The sequence below is a fragment of the Rhinopithecus roxellana genome, chromosome 3, assembly GCF_007565055.1.
Source record: "Rhinopithecus roxellana isolate Shanxi Qingling chromosome 3, ASM756505v1, whole genome shotgun sequence".
Taxonomy (NCBI): Eukaryota; Metazoa; Chordata; class Mammalia; order Primates; family Cercopithecidae; genus Rhinopithecus; species Rhinopithecus roxellana.
Window position 1 is genome coordinate 2298931 of NC_044551.1, and position 25629 is coordinate 2324559.

A 25629-nucleotide genomic window follows, 5' to 3' on the forward strand; every position below is an offset into this window, starting at 1 on the left:
ATCTTGGCTCACTGCAAGCTCCGCCTCCCGGGTTCACACCATTCTCCTGCCTCAGCCTCCCAAGCATCTGGGACTACAGGCGCCCGCCACCATGCCCGGCTAACTTTTTTTGTGTTTTTAGTAGAGACAGGGTTTCACCGTGTTAGTCAGGATGATCTCGATCTCCTGACCTCGTGATCTGCCTGCCTTGGCCTCCCAAAGTGCTAGGATTACAGGTGTGAGCCACCGCGCCTGGCCTAGTGTGCTTTTATGTCTTTACACCAGGGCAATGAAGAACAATCTTCTGTGTACATAATGAGTCACTCTGCAGTTTGAATTCTGAATAGTCTCTAGGGATCTAGTAATGGCAGAGGTTAAAAGAAGAAACATCATATGAAGTCTAAAACTGTTTTCTTGGTTGTGACAAACTTTTTCAAAATTCTGCATGCTTCAAGGTGACATGCAGTGTCTTCCATAGAGAGTAGCTTGAGAGAAAAACATCATTCAAAAATAGGAAATGGTGGTAACAATTTATTGTCTGTTGCTGAATGAGGCCTTGCCAAGTGCAGATGTGAAATACACTAGCAACATATAACAATACTGACCACAATAACAAAATGGCTAAGTGTTAACTTGCACTGGTTAGTGTCCCTCACAGACGGAGACCACTCTAAAAGCGCAAAGTCCTTATGGGCATCCCACACACTTAACGTCTAAATGCTGACCCAACAGGAGTGAAATGGGAAAGTTAAAAACAAACACAGAAAGAAATACAACTACCCATCATTTTTTAAGAAATGAACAAAAACAAGCTATAAAGAGAAAAGATTTTTTAAAGTAACACCATTTGACCCAGCAATCTCATTACTGGGTATATACTCAAGGGATTATAAATTATTCTTCTATAAAGACACATGCACACGTATGTTTATTACAGCACTGTTCACAATAGCAAAGACTTGGAACCAACCCAAATGCCCATCAATGACAGACTGGATAAAGAAAATGTGGCACATATACACCATGGAATACTATGCAGCCATAAAAAATGATGAGTTCATGTCCTTCGCAGGGACACAGATAAAGCTGGAAACCATCATTCTCAGCAAACTAACACAGGAACAGAAAACCAAACAATGCATGTTCTCACTCATAAGTAGGAGTTGAACAATGAGAACATGTGGTCACAGGGAGGGGAACAACATACACCGAGGCATGTCAGGGGGTGGGGGGCTAGAGGAGGGATAGCATTAGGAGAAATACCTAATGTAGATGACGGGTTGATGGGTGCAGCAAACCACCATGGCACATGTATACCTATGTAATAAACCTGCATGTTCTGCACATGTATCCCAGAACTTGAAGTATAATAATTAAAAAAAAATTTTTTTTTTACAAAGTAACAAAAGAGAGCTCCACAGGCTTTTCCAATCGAGTATTTCTCTCCAGTACTGAAGTTACCAACTTTGGGAAATATGCAACAGTTTATCTAAACAGGTAAATGTCCTCTCCTCTCACTCCTTCTCTCAGTTCTCTTCACCTCATTTATGGACAGACTAGTAAGGAGTCTACTAATCTAAGAGACCTGGGAAGCTCTGAGAAGATCAGTAATCCAATTCAGTTCAGCACTTACTTACTATATGTAAAATGTGGCAGGCACTACAGGAATATTAGGAGGAAAAAGGTGCAGCCTTTATGCTTTCAGACCAGTCGGTAAGACGACAAAAATTCCAGAAAGGTATAAAAGCAGAGACAGGAAGGGCTATTAAAGTAGAGAGTCCATAAGAGTAGATATAACGGGGTTCAAAGCAAGAAGTGGAAGGGAATCCTTACTGGTGGAGCACCCTCCCTAGGACAGGCACTGAACCAAACACTGAATCCTGAAAACAGTTCTGCAAATGCAGAGTGGGGCTTTCGTTTCTTTTGTTTTCATGCTTTATAAATGAAGGAAAAAGGTTTAGTTAGGGAGGGTCAAACTCAGATATCTTTGGCTCCAAGGCATATGTTCCTCCAATCACATCATGCTACGTCCCAAGAGAGATAACATCAGATGCTGGGGTGGGGAGAATCATGGCTATACTTCACGGAACATAATGTATGGTAGGCAGGGCTCAGAAGCTCCAATACTGTGTTCGGCTGAGCTGGGTAAAGGTACCAAGTTCCTGATGGTGAGAGGACCATGCATAGGAACACAGAGACCAGAAAGTACACTTGGACTTGGTTGAAGTGCAAGATACGAGTAGGGATGGAGCTGGAGGTAAGGTCAGAGCAACATGCTTAGAATGAGAAGTCTGTTCTTAACTCGGATGAGAACAAGAAACAATCAAACAGGAGAATTACAAACAGGACTACATTTTAGAACAGTTAATCTGGGAACAGTGTATGCCCAAGGCTAATGTTAACCCATACAATACTTTTGTGAGAATTAGACAAAAGAATCTTTCTGGGCAAACACAGCCCCAAGAGTAGAAGCCATGGTGAACAGGGAGAGACTTTGCATGAATTTGTCAAAGTGGCCATGCACAGCACACTTGTGCTATGAAGCACCTGCACTCTATGGGGAGAGGCCCTGGACAGAGCCATGTTTCTGAAACCTGATAATCTGCAAAACTGGGCTTCCAAGATCCCAAGTTAAGATGCCAAGGCTGTAGAAGATTATTTGGGGCCAACACAAGTGTCAACACAAGAACCCAAGTGGGCCATTAAATCCCATGTCAGTACCGGGTCTTCCAGATCCAGAATGTATTTAAATTAAAAAAAAAACAGGCGGGGCGCGGTGGCTCAAGCCTGTAATCCCAGCACTTTGGGAGGCCGAGACAGGCGGATCACGCGGTCAGGAGATCGAGACCATCCTGGCTAACATGGTGAAACCCTGTCTCTACTAAAAATACAAAAAACTAGCCGGGCGACGTGACGGGCGCCTGTAGTCCCAGCTACTCGGGAGGCTGAGGCAGGAGAATGGCGGGAACCTGGGAGGCGGAGCTTGCAGTGAGCTGAGATCGCGCCACTGCACTCCAGCCTGGGTGGCAGAGCGAAACTCCGTCTCAAAAAAAAAATAAAATAAAATAAAATAAAAATAAAAAATAAAAACAAATAAAAACAAAAACAAAAACAAAACACATTTTAAAAGTTTTTCACACAGAACACTTGAACTGTGAGGCTCCACCTGTAGGTCCCAGCTGGAAAGTACAGGTATAAATACGGTTTTCAAACAGAATGGGACCACTTCTTTAAGAATATTTGTAAATAAGGAAGCAGGCATTTTTGATAATCAGAATGGGTGAGTCAGGGGCTACTGTCATGTGGAGGGCAGTTGCCAGGGATGCTAAATATGTGGGACAGTCTGGACAGTTGTCTCAGCAGGATGCCCCATTAGCCTGTGAGCTTCATAAGGGATGGACCGGCTCTGTCTTCTACTCCAGCACTAAGAAAGTATGGCAAAGCCTGGCAGGTAGGAAGGATTAATGAATGGGGAGAGAAAAGAAGTAGGATGACCAATTTAGGGGTTACTACAGAAGCAAAAGTGAGAAGTCTAAGTGAGGGCAGTTGTAGGGAAATGGAAATGTCTTGCAGAGGTATAAATAAGGCACATAGATTGACTACTGACGGCAGGCTTTTTAGAGCACAAGGTTGCCTAGCTGAGGGCAGAGGAAAACTCAAATTGAGCTTCAGGTTTCTAAGCTTGCAGGAGAGAATGGTGCCATTAACAGAAACAGTGGAAGTAGATATAAATTATCTTGGAAACAGACTCGAAGGAGTCAGATGAACCAGATGGCCAAATTTAAGTAGAACAAGAGAATTAGCTTCTCCTAAAAGACTAAAAACAAGGAGAACCCACATCTTTCCATTACTTCTTGGCCATTCTCTACACAGACAAGTGGTCAAATACCATTTGTTTAGCCTAAGAAATCTCTGGTCTTTCCTTTGCAACTGTACATGACCCAAGAGAATTGGCCAACCTGCCTACTAGAGCAGTTCCAAAATCAGTATCTGAAAAGAGCTTTTGTCAAGATCCGTGCAGACATCTCCCCCTGGTGGTTACAAGAATCCAAGATTCACTCATTTTAACTGGGACTTTTGTCTCAGCGACTTTCTCATCTGGCTCCCAATTCTGGCCATTTTATTTTCTCTCTAGATCCACTATGGTGTTTTATAATAATGCTATCAGTTGTACTATCTGGTAGCACACTTCAGAAACATGAAATGAAAGATAAATGGATGTTGTTACCCACTGCCATCACCCACAGTGGTCTCAGGATTTCTTTGGCTTAATAATCAGAAAAGTGGAGTTTGGGGCCCAACTGCCCAATTTTAGGTCCATGACTCCAGATTCTGTTTCTGCATCAGTGACATAAAAGAATTGGACTGGATGATTATTAAAGTTGCTTCCAACTCTTCTACACTCTGCGGTTTCTAAAAGATGCCCAAGGAAAGGTATGTTTCCAATAGTTCTTTTATTTTCAGCCTATCAAATAATCTTTGCCAAGGACAAAGTCATTTATTAATTGCCACAGGATGATCACTTTCTGATTCTTTTTGCTTCCCCAAAGGAATACTGTAAACAAGGATACTAATTAGAAGGACTTTTAAAACAGACTAGTTTTCAAGAAACATGAGCATGGTATATGGTTTCTCCACTAACAGGCAAATTCCTCACTTGTAAGATCTGCCAAACATGCATTTCTGCATTGAAAGAAGGTTTGGAAAATGTTCCTTACCGTTCCACATATGCCTTGTCCAGATTGTTTAAGCCTATTGTGGGGCTTCTGAGTTGATTCTGCACAGACACAAGATCGTTGCTTTCCAAGGCCTGGTTTAGTAAAGCAACAGCAGACAACATTTCCACAGCAATCAAAAGCTCCTCGTGGGCCAAGTAGTTCTGTTGGAAAACATATGGCAACATAAGCTCCCCACACAACACACCTCACGTGCATGATGGAGGTTTACAATGCACATTTCAACAAAACAATGAAAAAGAACTTGACCGCTTGGCAGAAAGAGGAGTCACGGCCACCTGCTTTCCACCGGCTTTAAGAAGAGGCATATGGCTCCTGGGTTTTCCTTAGATGATCATTTTTTGGGACTGGGTTGATTACAGTGGAAAGTTACTATTCCACAAATATCTGCATTCCCATTGCTGATCCCTACTCCTAGCTATACTGGCTGCTTAAAGGCTCAGTCCAGTCATATAATTAAGCCAAGGACTAGATAACATTGTCACTGATTGAGAGTGCCAGGTAAGATTTTAGCACAGCTAATGATTTCCAGTTTGAATTAAGGGTTAAGGGAAGGTTGGGAGAATTTCACCGAAAAGTTATAATGTGAAGCACAAAGCAAGGTCTTCAAACCAAGACTACTGATTTAATTCGAAAAAAGTTAGTCTAAGTGACATTTTCATAAATTGGGTAGAAATTTTAAAATGCGCTACCAGGTCTAGATATTTGAAGAAGTCTGAGGTGACCTTTTGGTACAGCAAGCAAAGATCTCCAGGTTTTTTTTTGTTTGGTGTGGTTTGCTTTATTATTATTATTATTATTATTATTATTTGAGATGGAGTTTGGCTCTTGTTGCCCAGGCTGGGGTGCAATGGCATGATCTAGGCTCACTGCAGCCTCCGCTTCCCAGGTTCAAGCAATTCTCCTGCCTCAGCCTCCCAAGTAGCTGGGTTTATAGGAGCCCACCACCATGCCCAGCTAATTTTTTGTATTTTTAGTAGAGACAGCGTTTTGCCATGTTGGCCAGGCTGGTCTCGAACTCCTGGCCTCAGGTGATCCGCCTGCCTCAGCCTCCCAAAGTGCTGGGATTACAGGCATGAGCCACCGTGCCTGGCCAGAACTCCAGTTTTATATTATTTAAAATCTGGGTTTAGCTTATCCAAAAAAATATGTCTTAGATTTCAGAACACCCTTCCCCTTTAATATCTTCTTCCATTTAACCATTTCATATGATCTTGGCCCAACTTCAAAAGGAATATTTTTTTCATCATATTGAAGGGACATAAGGAGGAGGAGCATGAAAAAGAATCACTAAGGAAAACCTGATACATATTTTATATTTAGGATATTATAGTTATTTAATATATAACATAATGTTCATCTTAAAATGCATTATTATATCTTTCTGGATCTCCACAGAAGTCTTGCAGCAAACTGATTTCAGAATAAAAAAGGCTAGTTTAATCTTCCAAAGCAAATGGGAAGAAGGGGTTACCATGGAGATCATGTAAGTAAATTTTATTCAAATATCTTACATTAAATACAAGTTTAATATATAAGGTACCAAATTATAAGAGCAGAATGGAATCGTTTATAATTCACCTCCTCTATCTCTTTCAGTGACCTGTCCATGGATACCTAAATTGGTATACAGCAAAAAGGATAAGGAGAGAGGAAGAAGAAATGGGGCTGGACAGCCACAGGTTAACTATGGCCAGTCGAGGATGAATGAGTGTCCTCAAGCCTAAGTAGCCTTGAGCTTCAGAGCCAGAGAAGTGGAATAAAATATTAATGAGAGAACCGAAGTGAAATTAAGAAAATAAGCTATTTTTCTTTTATTACAAATACTATATTTCTATTTAGGAAACATAGGAAGTCTTTTTAATTATTATTATTTTTTTGTAAAGATGAGGCCTATGTTGCCCAGGTTGGTCTTGAACTCCTGGCCTCGAGTGATCCTCTTGCCTCAGCCTCCCAAAGTACTAAGATTACAGACAGGAGCTACCACACCCAGCCAATACAGAAGTCTTAATAAGCAAGAATAAGGAAACAAATGCTACCACCCAAGCTCTTTTGTGTATATCCTTTTATGTATTTTAAATTCATACATACATTTGCAGAGGTTTTGTCTCTAAATGACTTCATTTTCTTATTGCAAAAAACAAGATAATGCTATATATCTTAATCTCATTTTTCCCACTTAATATTAGTATGGATATCTTTTCTAGTCATTATTCTTTACATTATCATTTTTACTGGTTGCACAAATTTCTAGCATGTACAAGCACCATAAATGTTATTAATTTACAGGCAATCTGTTATTAATTAAATAGTCATTTGTTTCCTGGTTTTCAGTATTATAAACAATGCTGTGAAACATCTCTGTGGCTAAAGCTATTTGGTTCATATCCTTCAGGCTTATTTTCTAGAATGTAACTGTCAGCATTACGGGCTTTTGATCTATATTACTAAGACCACCCTGCAGAAAAGCTGTATAATTCATACTCCCAGAGGCTGTGTAGGAGATGTTTGTGCCCCATATTTATATCTATGCTGGGTTAAATCTTTCTAATCCCTACCAATCTAATTTTAAATAGTAAGTGTACTGTGCTTTAATTTACATATTTTTCACTTCTGATTGAATTTAAACTTTTTTTTGTCATTTGTATATTTCTTGTTTTATGAATTGCCTGCTCATGTTTTTGGCCTCTATTGTGTGTGGATAAGTGCTGATTGTGACTTTAAAGATTGAATGACTGTCCTATGTTTTTCCTGTGAACTTTAATTTTTTAAATTTAACATTTTATGTTGAAAACTTATTCTGATATATGTGTAGTGAGTTAATGTTTTCTTAACAAAGCTTAAACACTTGCAAGGACATCATTTATTAAATAATCCTTTCCCCACCTTGTTGAAATACGAGCTTTGTCATACACTGAATTCTTGGTTCTGCTTTCAGTAGTTTTCATTTTGTTTCACTGTTTGGCTTACAAGAGCGTTAGTAAACATGTTCTTCATTACTGTAACCTTGTTTGAAATTCTTGTTGAATGCTGTTGTCCTTTTAAGGAGCACAAATTTACAAAAATCAAAGCCATGGTGCTAATGGTCTTTTTTTTTTTTTTTTTTTTTTGAGACCGAGTCTCGCTCTGTCGCCCAGGCTGGAGTGCAGTGGCCGGATCTCGGCTCACTGCAAGCTCCGCCTCCCAGGTTTACGCCATTCTCTTGCCTCAGCCTCCCGAGTAGCTGGCACTACAGGCGCCCGCCACCTCGCCCAGCTCGTTTTTTTGTATTTTTTTTTTTAGTAGAGATGGGGTTTCACCGTGTTAGCCAGGATGGTCTCGATCTCGTGATCCGCCCGTCTCGGCCTCCCAAAGTGCTGGGATTACAGGCGTGAGCCACCACGCCCAGCCGGTGCTAATAGTCTTATTTGCAGTTTCTAAAATTGCAGATTGAGCTTATTTTCTGTATAAAAAAATTATGTATTGTGAAAAAAATACCACATCGGTATAGCTAAAAATTATCCAAGGTTCTTCAAATATCACACAGAGAATAAGAACAACCTATTTTCAGATGTATATATATAGACCACTGCTGGAATTTCCTAACTATGCTCTTAGATTCTTTATGTAGACTAAAAGCAAAGTTAACAAGGAAGGAGGCCATGGAATTGGTACGGGTGGGCCAGTGAGACCAGGGCTGGTACAATACCCCTATTCCCCTTTCCTAACTAGGCTTCCCTAGTGCGCCATGGCACACAGAGTTACCATCCCTGCAGCTGGGGTTTCCTCTGACTTACCATGGCGTTCTGTTTCTGGAGGTTGAAAAGTTCGTTCTGATACATGGCAGCAGCAAAGGGATAAACAGCAGGCAGCTGGGCTTCTGGTTTCTTCAGTGCAAGCAGTGTATTCTCGGGGTCACCTTCCGGAATGACAGCATTGATATGGTCCACTGCAGCCTGCCCTGAGGGTGGGGGTTCACGTTTTGTCAGAATGGTTGCTCTTTCCACTGCGGTCTCACCCAACCAGCCCTTCTTCCCAAGAATTTGTACCTAAGTGAAACTCTGAAAAGCTGCAGGCAGAGGGTAGGTAAGGCTTTGAAAATGTTATCTCAGTAATTCAAACCAATCCAATCCTTGGAGTTAGTGCCTACAAGAACCTTAGCACTGATGAAGCTTAGGTTATGAGATCATTTCTGAGTAGCACGACTTCCTTCCAAAATCCTTCCTTTTAGGACCAGCTCTGGTCTCACCTTTTCCATGAAGCCTTCAGATTGCTCCAGTCCTTAAGAATTTCTCATCTTGAGAACCCCACAGTTATTTAAAACTGGGCCATGTAGTTCTAGCAGGCATGTTCCTCGTGCTCCTTATGTGTTAGTACTGCCTGGGGTCCCCAAGGAGACTTCAAGCGACACGAAGACCAGAAGCAAGCCTTGTCCTACTGCTGTGTCTTCCTATGCATAAGCTCTGAGGTAAGCCCACAGCAAGCACTCAGACACGTTGCTGCAACATCTGAGACAACCATAAACTCTGTGATATGGTTTGGTTCTGTGTCCCCACCCAAATCTCATGTTGAATTATAATCCCCAATGTTGGAGGAGGGATCTGGTGGAAGATGATTGTAACAAGGGGGTGGATTTCACCCTTGCTGATAGTGAGTTCTCACGAGATATGGTTAAGTGTGTAGCACTTCCCCTTTCTCTCTCTTCCTCCTGCTTTGGGCATGTGAAGATGTGCCTGGCTTCCCTATCGCCTTCTGCCATGATTGTAAGTTTCCTGAGGCCTCCCCCAGACATGTAGAACTCTGAGTCAATTAAGTCTCTTTTCTTCATAAATTACCCAGTCTCAAGTAGTTCTTTATAGCAGCGTGAGAACAGACTAATACACTCTGTGATCTCTTGACCAGTTGTAAGGTGTACATTATGAAGTGGTGACCAAACAAATGCTTGGAACAGTGGATTCAGCGTAGTTTTCAGAGAACAAAAATGAAATTGCTGAGTAAATGGGAGAATGAATGATGAACTCTGCCATCAGGAAAGAGCAAATGAGATGGAGATTGCAGAGTTTTGCCTTATAGAGAAGACATCTGGGTAGCAGAAGCAACACACATCCATAAATTTCTAGAGTCTTTCAAGGGTTAGCTTGTCTGCCTAATTCGTGACTACACTGAAGCTTAGATTCTTCTAACCCTTTTTGACAAAATGACAATTTATGTTCTCTAAATACATTCACGAGGATCTTTCCTCCATCTTTTTACTAAGAGATATAACTCAATAACAGGAAATACTTATGATGAATGGAATCCTTCAAGTCATCCCCCAGAAAACTCACACTTAACCTAAAGGACCCTGAGAACCATTTTGATCTTTAAAATTAATGTGACAAACCAAAAAATTTCAGAAATGAAGGCCTAGTGGTTGTTTGTGGTATTTGCTGTTCTTCTAAAGTTAATCCAAGGCCTTTCAGCTGCATCTCGGATTACCCTAGGTAGGATCTTGCTGTACCTTTGATAAATTTATTATACGGGCTTGTACAGCTGAATTTCAAACATCAGAAAATCATGTCTTTAAAACAGTTTTCTCTCTTTCCTTCTCTCTCTCTCTCTCTTTCTTTTCTTGAGACAGTCTTGCTCTGTTGCCAAGGTTGGAGTGCAGTGGTGCAATCTTGGCTTGCTGCAGTCTCGACCTCTTGGGCTCAGGAGATCCTCCCATCTCAGACTCTAGAGTATCTGGGGCTACAGTTGTGTGTCACCATGCTCAGCTAATTTTTAAATTTTTTTTTTTTTGTAGAGACTGGGTCTCTCTTTGTTGCCCAGGCTGTTCTTGAACTCCTGGCCTCAAGTCATGCACCCACCTCAGCCTCCCAAAGTGCTGGATTACAGGCATGAGCCACTGCACCTAGCCTGAAAAACACTATTAAATAAACAATTTCTTAAAAAAAATAAGATAAGATCAACCACTCTTTTACACTCTGCATTTAACAAAATGTCCAGGCAGGGCATGGTCGCTTTTGTCTATAATCCTAGCATTTTGGGAGGCTGAGGTAGGAGGATCACTTGAGCCCAAGAGTTCAACATCAGACTGGGCAATAGAGTGAGACCCTGTCAAAAAAAAAAAAAGCAAAGAAATGCAAAATATCCAGCTCTGATCTTAACAGAATACATCATGCAATGAATGGAATGCATTTGCTGAACCTGAAAGATAAATGGTTGTAATGTGAACAAAGATGAGGCCTCTGACAACAGATCTGTTGACATTACCACCAATGTTGTCACTGATGCTATTACTATGGTTGCTATGAATGTAGATGCCTTAACATTTTAATATAATAACCCACATGGTTGGGGAAAACCTTGTCAAAGTAATGATTCCTACATTTTTAAAAAAAATTTTTTTTGAGATGGAGTCTCGCACTATTGTCCACAGGCTGGAGCGCAGTGACACAATCTCAGCTCACTGCACCCTCCGCCTCCCACATTCAAGCGATTCTCCTGTCTCAGCCTCCCAAGTAGCTGGGATTATAGGCGCCTGCCACCATGCCCAGCTAATTTTTTGTATTTTTAGTAGAGACAGGGTTTCACTACGTTAGCCAGGGTGGTCTTGAAGGCTTGACCTCGTGATACACCCACCTGAGCCTCCCAAAGTGCTGGAATTACAGGCGTGAGCCACCGCGCCCAGTCAATTCTTACATATTTTAAAGTATACAATTGTCTCATTGTCATGTCATCAAAATGAGGATTTTTTTTTTTCCTAAGGTTACTTTCAGTTCTACTGGACTATAAATTTTAAGATGGGGAGAGATAAAAAGACTTCAGAATAATCATGTTCAACACACTGAAAGCCATCAAACTTTGCCTTCATATTTTCAGCCAGTTATGCCATTAGTGTAAAATATCCAATGCCTTTTACTTCAAAATGGAAAAAAAAAGTATAGCCAATTTGGCATTAAATTTGTGATCAGGAAATTATGGCACTGAGTAAAGAACTAAAACATTTATATAAAGCATTTCATTTAACATGAAAAAGAAAACTGTTTTCATGGTTATAAATATTTCAAAAATAAGGAATGGTTAAAGGCTATGGAGCCATTTCCTCTCTAAGCTTATGGACCTCAGATGTCTCACCGGCAACATTAATTTCCTCCTGTAATTCATTTCTGTCAAGCATCATGAAATTCTCAGCTTTCACATGGAGCAAAAAGACAAACTTTAAATTGGACTTCATTTCATGTATCATTAGCAACATGTTCAAGATTTCACAAGAATAAAACAACAGGCACATGCATCCTAAATGTTAAGGTGTTACCCTTAAAAAAAAAAAAGGTAATTGAGAGTTTTCAGCCCAGTTGTGTGTCTGTGAGGCAAATACTCAAACACACTCAGTTGTTAACTCCTAGATATTTACATTAACCCTCTGGGGCTTTCCTTAATTACTGTTTGAGCCCCTTAGGATATTCTCTCCAGCAACTTAGGAGCAGACTTCTGACTAACACCTGTGGCGGTACACTTCTTTTCTATAGTTACAAGCAAAAAAGAATATTCAAAACTCAACCAGGATGTTAAAAGGAAGGCAAGGTTTAGGACTGTTGTAATTAGTGGACACTCCAAATTTTAATTTGGCAGGGAGTTCACATGTTTTATTAAGCAGGCTAAATGGTCTTTCATGTATTAATTTTTTCGGTATATATGGATTATTTAGATTGATCAGGGAAAAATAAACATCAAATGAAATTTCTTACTGACTCTTCAAGGAAAAATAGGTTTTGCCAGAGAGGAGAAAAGACTAATAAAAAAAATTGATGTATCTCACCTTGCGTGTGTTTATTTTAATTACCTGAGTCTGCTGTTCTTTACAGTCACACACCTGAGCCAGGTACTAAGAGGAACTCATCTGCTTGACTCCACAGAGGCTCAGGGGTGTGGGACTCAAAGCTGCCATCATGAGATTTCATCTGGCCTGCCCATAGTCCCATTCACTGGCACCAAAGTTACACAAGTGTAAGAAAAATCTTACGAGCTACAGATTAATGACTGGGAAGTCACAGAGAGTAGTGGTGTCAATAGCACCTTTTACAATTCCAATAGAACATCATCGCATAATCATGGGCAAGCAACTACAATCTGTAAGTTATCCTCTTTTACTAAATAACCTTCAGTATTAGCCCCAAAAGTGACAGATTCAAAATGTGGACTGTAATGAAACAGAAAGGTAGAATCAGACTAGCTTCAGGATACTTTGTGTGGACTGAGATCACAAAAGAAAAGCCCAGGGGGAAACTGCCAAATGCTGCACCAAAATTAAGAGCAACATTGACACTGAGTAGATTTTACAAGGCAGTTTTCCAAGTATACAAATTGAGAGTTGTGTTGGGATTCTGGCAAGGAAAGTCTGTATCTTATGGAAATATCAATTTCCTTCATACGATCCATTACTTACTGTTGACTTTATTAATATTGCCTTGGATTTCTGCTTGTGTCAGCAGTTCTTCATAAGCATCTCTTTCTTCTTCTGAAATACAGCTATTCTGCAAAACAAAGTCTTCATTGATTTCTGAGGTTAAATAAAATATTTCCAAAACTTGAAACTCAAATGGAAAAATGTGAAGAGTGATAAAAACCATTCCCTAATTATTTAAATTCATTGCAAGCATTTGTGGAGTGCCTGCTCTGTGCAGGGGACTAGGGGAGAATGCTGGCAAAGATTACAAAGATGAATGACAGACCCAGTGACTCTTTGAAAAGGGCTAATTTTCAAATGTGGAAAACATTAGTTTGGACCACTTGGTATTGCCATTTTTGTAGATCAAAAACAGTTGAATAGCACCAATTTCATTTGATTTGATCTAATAAAATCAAGAACACAAATAATAAATATACCTAGAAGAACAGAATAGGTTCAATAAGAGAAGTACGATAAGCATTATTTTAGAAAGTATTCATACTTAATTGGGAAGAAAATTTTTCAAAGAGAGCATAATCTATGAGGGCTTCAAGCAACAGAATAATGTCAAGAATAGGACACAGACAGCAGGATTTGGTTACACAGATGGAAAGCTTAGCACATTGGGCTACAGCTTGGAGTGTGTGTCCAGGGTTAGCCAAAAAGATGAGGGGGTCAACTGAAGGCTAAGCTAAGATTTGGTGTTTAATTCAGTAGGCAACAGAGAATCAGGGGATGTTTCTGGTGGGTTGACATCAGATCTGTAGTTAAAGATCAATTTTGTAACCTCTAGCTCTAAGAGGGATTGGCTTGAAGAATAACAGGAGGCAGAGAGACCCACGAGGAAGGTCTTGATACAAGAGTCATGCGATGAGGTCAGGAGGGGCAGGACTGAGGCAAGATTGGTGAGACTAGAAGGTTGACGACAGATTCAACTCCAGCAAGAGTAGGCAGCAGAATCTAGCAATGGATGGGACACAGGAGGCATAAAGAGTTCTGAGATAAAGCTGGCCATCATTCTTCTGAACCAAAGATGTCAGCAAGGGGAGCTCTTCTGATATAATGGGGTACAAAGCCAGAGGGACACAGATGAAGTTATCTGGTGGAGTAGGAGAGAGACCAATTTGGGACAGGCTGGCATAAAGCTGATGGCTGATTTCTTCAATAAGTGGATGAGCTCAATGGAGGAAGAACAGAGAAGGGATTCAATGTCAGACCTTGAAGAATCCCCATACTGAGAGGGAGAAGCAAGAGGAGAAAGAGGCACAGAGGAGAACCACGGCAGCAAGGACGCACATAAGCTAGTGGAGCAGAGAAGCTCAAGGTAGGGGGCCAACCCTGCCAGATGCTGGTGGAAGTCACCAGTAGAGAAAACGCCAAAATCTAAAGTGGTTAATTTTAGTCATGGAGCTGAAACTGACATGGCAAGAGCTTAATGAGAGACAAGCTGGTGAGGAAGTAGAATCTCTCAGTGTAGACAAATTTTTCAATAATGGACTAGATAGAAAGGTGGTTACTAATGGAGTTAGGATTAGGAGCAGGCTGTCTTGCACAGGAGGGACATCCTCAAATATAAAGGATTGACTATTGGGAAAATACGAAGACCGTGGCTTCAAAAACATCCTCTCTGAACTTCACCACACTGAATTATTAACCTCTACTACCAAACGTAAAAGTAACTTGGCTAACGTAAGGTCTGTTGATGATGTCTAACAAGGGATGATCATGAGTTGCTATGTCTATACTTTCTGGGGACATTAGTAAGTTTGCAACATGACTTTTAATTCTTTCAATATATAACATTCATCACAAAATTCCCTTTTTAAAAATTGAGAGAGGGTCTCACTCTGTTGCCCAAGCTGGAGTGCAGAGGCAGGGTCACAGCTCACTGCAGCCTCAACCTCCTGGGTTCAAGGGATTCTCTCACCTCAGCCTCCCGAGTAGTTGGGACTGCAGGCTTGCACTAGCAAGCCTGGCTAATTTTTTATTTTTATTTCTATTTTTTTAGAGGCAGGGTCTCACTATGGTGCCCAGGCTCGTCTTGAACTCCTGGACTCAAAGGACCCTCCTGCTGCAGTCTCCCAAAGTGCTGGGATTACAGGCATGAGCCACCATGCCTGGCCTATAAAATTCCTTTTTATGCCTTATATAGAGATATAATCTAATTGCCTTACATAGTGTATAGTCCTCTTCTATGCTACATTTCATTCAAATCAATTGTCTACGGCTATAGAGAACATAGCCAATTAATTTAAAAATATTGCTTTTAACATTAAGGCTTTTCAAACTAGTAACTCATAAGCACATTCATTACTGTTTTTATTACACAGATTCTAAGTACCTTCAGTCTTGCATTTTCCTCTTTTTTCTTTTTGGCATCCCAGAGTTCTTTCTGATATTCTGGTGCAAGGTTGTCATCCACTAAAGTTAAAACTGCATTTGGGTTTCTTAGTGTTACAATGGTCTGCTCTGCTACTCCTTTTTCAACTGCTTCATTAATGGCTATAACTGCAGCATGTACTAAAAAGTAAAGAGAGAGAGAGAGAAAAAGGTTTTTATCAGCAAAAGACATCATGGACAGTTGCATTGACCCTGTGTAAACTCAAGCAGTTTTACTTTCTTTCTTGGCTTCCAGTAAATATGTCAAAAAGAGAACTCAGACATATTATGGAACACCTGACAACCTCTCCACATGGTTGTCTTTGGTCCTGATCTCAGCATCTGTTAAGTAATTCTGACTCATTTATATGTCACTGAATGGCTAAAATGATCCAAGCCCTATGTCAACCACAGGAGTTAGAAGGTAAGTCAATCCTTGCCCCCTGATCAGGGTGACATGGGTAATTTTAAAGTAACATGTTGGTTCCAAGAGATACTTGCAATTTAGCTTGCAATACTAAAAGACCTGTAACAATGAACTCTACCACTAAAATCTACAGACACAGAAAGTAGAGAACTATGGACAATGAAGGTATTTCTAGAACCTCAATTCATGTTGTACAAGAAGAAGTCTAAAGACCAAAATCAGTTACTTGGTTATACTGTGACATCCTCAAATTAATCATGTATAAAAGAAATAATAAAATGTTTAGGGTGCTTAATGTATCTTCTAAATATTCTATTTCGAGTAATCAAAATCAACAGGTAAAGTACAGGTAAGTCTCACGTCAATGGCCAGTTTGGATTTTAAATGGACTTACATGCAGCTTCATCCACGGACAGTTCATTGGCCAAAATACCACCTATTTTGCTGAAAGATGGCATCTGTATTCCGTATTTCTCAAGTTCTTTTCTCATATTACTGATTTCCTCCTCTAACAAAGAACCAAATAATAATAATCATTATCAGAGAAAGCTACGGACAGGGATGGACGCAGGAATGAGTACAATCATATCAAGAAATGTCTTCATCAGGAAGTGGGGTTTTTCCTAAACAAGAGCCTTAGGAAGAACCCAGCCCATTTCTCATTTCATAAACATGGTGAAGGAGAACTGAGTCAAGAACAAACAAGATAGGTCTGTTTTCTCTTCTCACCAATATACAGGAATAAGGGAAATCAATACTATCAAAATGGGGGAAAAACGTATTGGTACTTTTTAAATATTTATTTATTTATTTATTTTTGAGGCAGAGTCTCACTCTGTCGCCCAGGCTGGAGTGCAGTGGTGCAATCTCAGCTCACTGCAGGCTCCGCCTCCTGGGTGCACGCCATTCTCCTGCCTCAGCCTCCCAAGTAGCTGGGACTACAGGCGCCCACCAACACGCCCAGGTAATTTTTTGTATTTTTTAGTAGAGACCGGGTTTCACCATGTTGGCCAGGATGGTCTCAATCTCCTGACCTCGTGATCCACCTGCCTCTGCCTCCCAAAGTGCTGGGATTACAGATGTGAGAAACCATGCCTGGCCAAGTATTGGTACTTTTTCTAACGAGATTGTAAAAAATTACAAATATAAAGAGTAGTACCTGTGAAGTCTACTTTGCCCAACAAATCCTGGATCTGGGGTGCTATTCCTAGTTTGAACAGGTATAAACTGAAAGAAAAACCCACAAAATTATCAGAAATTTTATCATCATAAGTCTTAAAGTCATAAATTACATAATTATTAATAGTTTTTTCAGTTGAAAAAGATCTAAGAGATATCTAGTCTATTAATTTTGTAGATGAGGAAACTGAGTCCCTAGGTAACAGAGTCCTTGTTGAGGCCAGGATCAGAATTCCAATCTGTGTTCCAAAGACTGGTCTTCTGTAATCCACTTCCACAGCACTTCTACGGAGCCAGCTAACTCTGCATCATCCATTTGTACAGAGAACAAGAAACACAGCTAATACAAAACAGCAGGTAACAAATGCAATAAATATTTCTTTGGATATTCCTCACATAATTCTTATTTTATTGAAGGTACAGTTGAATTATATTTTGCTTTTTAATATTCCTCCAAGTACCACATACCCCTTGAGAAAATATTTGTTTTACATTTTCTAAACCAATAAATAGAGTGGCAAGACTATCAGTGGGTGAGGTAATGTTAAACTGTGATGTGTGTATATTACCCAAGGGGAAGATGGAGAATAAATTGGATGTATTTAAAAACAAATCCATAAGGTAGTAATGATGGCATCCATTAATCTACCCATAACCTGAGAAAAGAACTTGAGAGCTGGCATCTAAATTCTATCAAAATTATATGTGCTTTTCCCACCTTTACCACTGAGTCATAGTTTCACGTAATAGTATATATGAGAAAGTGAACTGAATTATTTTTATGGCTTGAAGTACTTCAAAATTATCACTTCAGATGTTGATGTGAGATGGAGCTCCATAGTTTATAGAACGTAGAATTTCATTAAATGCATTAAGAAAGTTGAAGATCAAGCTTTTTCAATGGTATTAAAACAAACTCTTAAAATGTATGATCATTTAATGTAAGTAGCTTACATTAAAACTGACAATAATTTTCTGATTTTTTTTTTTTTTTGGTTGAGACAGAGTCTTGCTCTGTTACCCAGGCTGTAGTGCAGTGGCGTGATCTCGGTTCACTGCAACCTCCGCCTTCTGGGTCCAAGCGATTCTCCTGCCTCAGCTTCCCAAGTAGCTGGGATTACGAGTGCATGCCATCAAGCCCAGCTACTTTTTGTATTTTTTTTAAGTAGAGATGAGGTTTCACCATGTTGGCCAGGTTGGTCTTGAACTCCTGACCACCTACCTCGGCCACCCAAAGTGTTGGGATTACAGGCGTGAGCCACTGCACCTGGCTAATTTTCTGATGATTTTTATGAAAAGCAATTATTTGACCAAATACATGATCAAAGTTAAAAATTAATGATTTATGGTTTAAAAAATTACATAGATAATCACCACTCAGTTACACACTAAATAATTTGATATATATGTTCTTTTAAAGTTGTTTCTGGACATACCTATTTTATAAATGTATATATTATTCTAGAATATGAATGTATTATAATTTTCTTAAGCAATTGCTGAGCATTTAGATTGTTATTAATTAATAACTATGGCAAATAATGCTTTAGTAAACCTACTTACATACAGACACAGACAAATCTTTGTGCATATTTCTTATTTGTTACAATAAAGCCATGAAAACAAAATTACCAGCTTGAAAGGGTACACACACAATAAAAGTTTTCAATGTATATTGTCCAAATGGGATCTTAAAAAGAGATTATGCTCGGTCCAGGTGCAGTGGCTCACGCCTGCAATCCCAGCACTTTGGGAGGTCAAGGCCGGTGGATCACCAGGTCAGGAGATCGAGACCATCCTGGCTAACACGGTGAAACCCCGTCTCTACTAAAAATACAAAAAAATTAGCCAGGTGTGGTGACGGGCGCCTGTAGTCCCAGCTACTCAGAGGCTGAGGCAGGAGAATGGCATGAACCCAGGAGGCGGAGCTTGCAGTGAGCCGAGATCATGCCACTGCACTCCAGCCTGGGCAACAAAGTGAGACTCCGTTTCAAAAAAAAAAAAAAAAATACAAAAAATACAAAAAATTAGCTGGGCGTGGTGGTGGGTGCCTGTAGTCCCAGCTACTCGGGAGGCTGAGGCAGGAGAATGGTGTGAACCCGGGAGGCAGAGCTTGCAGTAAGCTGAAATCATGACACTGCACTCCATCGTGGGTGACAGAGCGAGACTCTGTCTCAAAAAAAAAAAAAAAAAAGTAAAAATAAAAATAAAATAAATAAAAATAAAAAATATAAAAGAGATTATGCTCATATATTCTTTGTGAGTAAAGGCTTAAAAAACATCCTTTTTCCTTTTATATGAGAATTTGACCTTTGATTAACTTTCTAGCTCTGTTCTCTTAGGAACCTATACTGTCAACTGTGTTATAAGCATCACTGCTAAGGAAAAAATAACCCAACTGATAAATTGTATCTTGAGAGAAGAAACCATAAATACCTAATAGGTACCATATCTTTGGGCCTTCCTGAGTTCAATGACTCTTATAACTGGTATGTTCTTTGCAGAGAACTGGGAAGCTATGCAGTACAGCTGTTACCATAGATATTGGCTCCTGGGGCATGAGACTTACAAGCCAGGAAGGCTCAAACCCACTCCTTAGCAGCAAAGCTGTAACTTGGAGTACCAAAGAGAATGGCAGCTTCCAGATGGCTGTATGGAGAACTATGTGGAGTGTCATGCAGGCTCCCACTGAAGAGCAAACACCTGCCAGCATGCTGGCTATCCCGGCTGCCTCTCTTCTGAGCAACAGGTGCCAGATGTGGCTTATGACAGGTGGGTGAATCTGAATATTTAGCTAAACCTAAGAACCCCTGATGGGTATGGCCCACTAGACCATGAACACATGTGAACGCCATTTTCTTTGTCCCCTTATCACCACAGGATATTATCAATAAAATCTTTCAAGGGACTAGCAACTGATAGCAACATGATGTTATTTAAATCTGCGTTTCCTTATGGTAGTTGTGAGGATAAACATTTTTTCATACACACATTAGCCATTCATATATCTTCCAGGAAATGCCTATTAATGAATGTTTGAATTTTAAAGAATTTGCCTCTTATTTTCCTGCTTTTCCTTTAAAACCATAGCAAAGGACAAAGAACAATTTTTTTTTAACCATATGTGTAACATTAGTTTTAATACTAAATTTCAATATGATATTTATATCTTATCCACAGAGGAAAAACTTTTATATTAGACTTTGAACATTCTTCAAAGTGATAGCTATTATGTATTAATAATTCCAAACTAGCAAAACAGGATACATTCCTTAGTTAAAGTTCTAGGTCTTTAGAGATTATCATGGATATAAAACTGTTTACTTTACACAGCTTCTGAGGACTTTACTACCAAAGGTTCATGCCAACAAGTCATTATAATTAAAGCTAGATCATTAAGATACCATGCTGACATTTTCAAAACCATAATATTTTATGAACCAATTCTCAACTCATTATTACATGGGGAAAAAATTCCAGTTAAAAGGGTGCTCATATTACTTGGAACAATGAAATGTCAACCTCTTCACTTGCTCCTTTCTAGTAATGGGAACGACAAAATTAAACAGAATTTAACAGGCAAGATAAACTGCAAAAGAATTTGGGAGGTGAGTGGAGATCAAGCCATAATTTAAGAAATGAGAATAGATAGCCAGGGGTGGTCGCTCACGACTGTAATCCCAGCACTTTGCGAGGCTGAGGTGGGCGGATTACCTGAGGTTAAGAGTTTGAGACCAGCCTGACCAACATGGAGAAACCCCGTCCTTACTAAATATACAAAATTAGCTGGGTATGGTGGCACATGCCTGTAATCCCAGCTACTCAGGAGAATTGCTTAAGCCTGGGAGGCAGAGGCTGCAGTGAGCCAAATTCACGCCATTGCACTCCAGCCTGGGCAACAAGAGCGAAACTCTACCTCAAAAAAAAAAAAAAAAAAGAAATGAGAATAGATGAATAATCAAAAATGTATCATTGTATCACTTCAATTTCTTTCATAGCACCTGATTTGCACTTTCCTCCTCTTTTTACAAATTCAAAAATATACCTAAACTAATTTACATAGAAAACTGTAAAAAAAATCAGTGAAATGTAGAAAATGTTACAGTAAAATGTAAGTAGAATCCATAAAATGTCTTCAAGCAACAAATTTTATATTTATTTCAAGTACTTAATGTGCTGTATCTTTAATATGTATTACCTACACTAATATCCTGCTAAAGTTTTAACATACTTTTACATTTTTCCATCAAAGCCTAAGCTAATTGGTATCTATTATCCTTTATATGCTTCCATCTCTAACTTTCCCACCTATGGAATGTTGAGATAATTTAGAATTTTAGATTCATGTTTTCATTTTTTTATTACATCCACCAATAATTTAGGTATCTATAAATTTTATTAATTGTTTTTCTGATTTTATCTATACCAAATTTTCCTTCTTGGAGTTTTATCTTTCGTTCTTCTGTGTATAAATATAAGTGCTCAATAAATATTTGCTGAACATAAATTGAATGAATCATCAATTGCACATATTTTAATATTTTCATTTGCTCCTCGAGTCTTGGTTCTGTTTGGTGAATCCAGTGCTTCCTTCAGTGTCAGTTCCCTTCAAATGTCTGGCATCTTCTGATCTGGGGCTCATCTTGGTGTTTGAGACTTGCTTTTTGTTGGTCATTCACTACAGATCCCCATGTCAGGAGCCAGCATTAAGAAACTGTAGACAGCAATGGAACTGATGCCACGAGGGAACCAGAGTCTTTCCTTCTCGGGCTGGGGACTCTCTGTCCCTTCTTGAGGTCATTAGCTGTCTTGGGTACCGGCATGCTCTCCTGCTATCAGCATCTACACTTGCTGCTTTAGGGAAGGGCCATACAGTTCTGCTGGTCCCAGCCTGACGATTGTTCACTTTCAGGCTCTTCTTTTCCTTGCTGTCCCCTTTGCGTGGCGCAAACCTCACGACAGCTCCTACCTCTGCTGCATCCCCCAGCGTTTTGTGGGCTGTGATCTTCTCCCCATTTGTTTCTCAGTCAATCGAATTCTGTCTGTTTACTTCATGTTAGGAGTTGTTCAAATTTCTGGTTAGTAGATGGCATTTTTATCGCAAATGTATTTTTTAAAAGTTATTACTGTAGTTAATTTCATGTCAGTTTTGGAAAGGGGATAAGACAGCTGTGCTTGATGATCTTGATGCAACTGTTTTCACATTATGCTCTGTTTATCGATTCATTCATTTAATTACTATTTATGGAACAGCTTCTATATAAAAATATTTTTCTCGGCTGTGCACGGTGGCTCATGTCTGTAATCGCAGCACTTTGGGAGGCCAAGGCAGGCTGATCATTTGAGGTCAGGAGTTCGAGACTGGCCTGGTCGACATGGTGAAACCCCTTCTCTACTAAAAATACAAAAATTATCTGGGTATGGTGGCACATGCCTGTAATCCCAGCTACTAGGGAGGCTGAGGCAGGAGAATTGCCTGAACCGGGGAGACAGAGGTTGCAGTGAGCCAAGACCGTGCCACTGCATTCTAGCCTGGACGACAGAGTGAGACTCCATCTCAAAAAACACAACAAGGCTGGGTGTGGTGGCTCACGTCTGTAATCCCAGCATTTTGGGAGGCTGAGGCAGGTGGATTACAAGGTCAGGAGATTGAGACCATCCTGGCTAACCTGGTGAAACCCCAACTCTACTAAAAATACAAAAAATTAGCTGGGCATGATGGTGGGAGCCTGTAGTCCCAGCTACTCGGGAGGCTGGGGCAGGACAATGGCGTGAACCCAGGAGGCGGAGCTTGCAGTGAGCTGAGATGGCACCACTGCACCTCCAGCCTGGGCAACAGAGCGAGACTCCGTCTCAAAAAAACAAAACAAAAAATTGTTCTCTACCATCCTATCCCTAAATTAAGGTACTTAGGCTACCACAAAATATAGGTTTGATGGTAACATGAATTAAAATGTTTATACCAAAGTGTTAATTTTTCCCCTTTGATGATAAAGAAGTTAGATAGCTATTTCCAATTTCACTTTTTATTTCTCCATTGTACAATGTAATATTAATATAAATCTGACAATAAACAAACATCCTGGCTTAAGTAAAAGTTACCACAAGGTGGTGCTGAGAAGTTAGCTTTCTGAAGATGGAAGAATCTTTGCTTTTAAATTTAAGTCTGATATTTTCTTAAGCTAATATTGGTCAGGTAAAGATCTCATTTGCATATATCAAAAAAACTCATTTACTAAAAATTAAAATATATATTGTATAGTTTCTGTTTGGCCTCAATTTTCAACCTTTTTTTTTTTTTTTTTTTTTTTTTTTTTAAATCACTGATGTTGAGTTTTAAACTGCTAGCTTTGGAAAGATCACTTTTCATGGTGTGGGCGTTTTATACCTAATCTCTGTGTGGGAGGTGCTTCCCAGCCGATTACTCAAACGGGCAAAAGTTTATCAGGTAACTGTGTTTACCCAGTTTTCCCATGCTGAAAAGAAACAGCAATAGCAAACTACTCTTTCCCAAGCATTTACATTAAAACGAGGCTGCTCATTACCTGAAGTATATAGGAAATCAAGTCTTAATCTTAAAAAAAAAAAAAAAAAAGCCCATTGAATAGAAAAAATACTAAACTCATGTAGCTCTTCAACAGTTAATTTATTAAGCACCATTTGGTACCTAACAGCCAAGTCAAAGGGCTGAGAACATTCCAAAGGTAGTCATGGAATTAATGTCACCTTCACTTCTCATGTCTAAGGGAGCACTTTCTGTGAAGTAGCAAGCCTCTTACCACACCAAACGCTACAGCACACCTGTGCAGCTGAGTGAGGCCAGCAACGGAGGGGTTGCTCAGAGGTAGCTACTGTCTCATTGACCCATGTGCTCCTACTTGTACAAATAATATCACTTAAAGTCCAGGAAGCAATAAAGAAAGTTTTAAAAAATACCATTTAGTGTATATCATGAAAGTAGTAGATAGTAGTAGTAGTAGTAGTTGTTGTTGTTGTTTTATCTACTGAACCAAATTTTTCCATCTTAGTCACATACCTCACTGACAATATGACATGGCATTAGCTTTTTCTACCACTTTCAAGATAAAACTAGTGGTATTAGTTTTTTCTACTACTTTCAAGATATACACTAAAAGGGGAGGGATTGCATTGGGGAGTTATACATGATATAAATGATGAATTGATGGGTGCTGACGAGTTGATGGGTGCAGCACACCAACATGGCATAAGTATACATATGTAACAAACCTGCACGTTATGCACATGTACCCTAGAACTTAAAGTATAATAAAAAAAAAAAAAAAAGATATACACTAAAAGGTACTATAGTAATGAAATGCAAACTTAAAAGGCAGCAGCTAAATTTATTTCAGCTTTTTTTTTTTTTTTTTTTTTGAGATGGAGTCTCGCTCTGTAGCCCAAACTGGGGTGCAGTGGCCGGATCTCAGCTCACTGCAAGCTCCACCTTTTGGGTTCACGTCATTCTCCTGCCTCAGCCTCCCGAGTAGCTGGGACTATAGGTGTCCGCCACCTCGCCCGGCTAGTTTTTTTGTATTTTTTAGTAGAGACGGGGTTTCACCAGGTTAGCCAGGATGGTCTCGATCTCCTGACCTTGTGATCTGCCCGTCTCGGCCTCCCAAAGTGCTGGGATTACAGGCTTGAGCCACCGCGCCTGGCCTTATTTCAGCTTTCTTGGATCACATTATATGTAGGTCATTTTGTACCATAACATGTGGGATGAATGTTTGTATATCAAAGCCTCATGGTAGAGCAGAAAGACCACGGGACTCGAATCCAGAAGCCCTGAATCCTGGCCCCCAAACTGGTAAAACCTCAATGTGTGACTAAGAGCAAGTCACGTCACCCAAGCTTTCAGTTCCCTTATCTGTGAAATGAATGACTTAGACTACAATAACTTCCCAAGGCCCTTCCTGTTCTCAAGTTCCATGATTCTTCATTTAAAACATGTTAAATATAAGAGCTGAGAGGCCTGTGCTGAAATTCAAGTCTGATACCGGTGTTCTTTTAACTTTCTTAGAAGTAGGGAAATAACTGACTTCTTTTGAAGCCATTGGCTGGCTGAATTCATAATAGCACAGGTTCATTTCTCACACCTCCTGGTTTTTACTAACTGTGTGACCTTTGGCAGCCTCTCTATTCCTCAACTGCCTTGGTAATAAAATGGGACTAATAATAGTGACCACTGCACAGATATGTTTTGCAGATAAAATGAGATTATACCAGCACAGTATTTTGTGCAGTGCCAGGCACATAGTTAAAAGCTCCATTTGTGTCGGCCTTTGTTCTTACTATTCTTTGTTATATAAATGTGTCCTTTGTATACAAATGCTTATTGATAAACCTATCAAAGTGGTTTTCTTACTTTTTCCAATGCCAAGAATCTCCCCACACAGGATTTCCCCACACAGACTCCATGTTTGAAATAGTTTTATTTACTGAGCCAAAATTTTCCATCTTAGTCACATATATCACTGCCAATATCATATCAAAATCCA

At 39.7% G+C, this 25629-nt stretch overlaps 1 protein-coding gene across 2 annotated transcripts in view; it reads right to left on the reverse strand.

Moving 5' to 3' along the window:
- The window catches only part of IQGAP2 (IQ motif containing GTPase activating protein 2), a 312077-nt gene that overhangs the window by 102605 nt on the left and 183843 nt on the right, over window positions 1-25629 (reverse strand). For both annotated transcript variants that reach the window (XM_010352822.2, XM_030926971.1), the window contains exons 6-11: window positions 17094-17161; window positions 16329-16442; window positions 15470-15648; window positions 13126-13213; window positions 8492-8655; window positions 4698-4858 (exon numbers count right to left, since the gene is read on the reverse strand). In XM_010352822.2, coding sequence (XP_010351124.1) covers window positions 4698-4858; window positions 8492-8655; window positions 13126-13213; window positions 15470-15648; window positions 16329-16442; window positions 17094-17161 — 774 coding nt within the window. The remainder of the gene's footprint in view (window positions 1-4697; window positions 4859-8491; window positions 8656-13125; window positions 13214-15469; window positions 15649-16328; window positions 16443-17093; window positions 17162-25629) is intronic.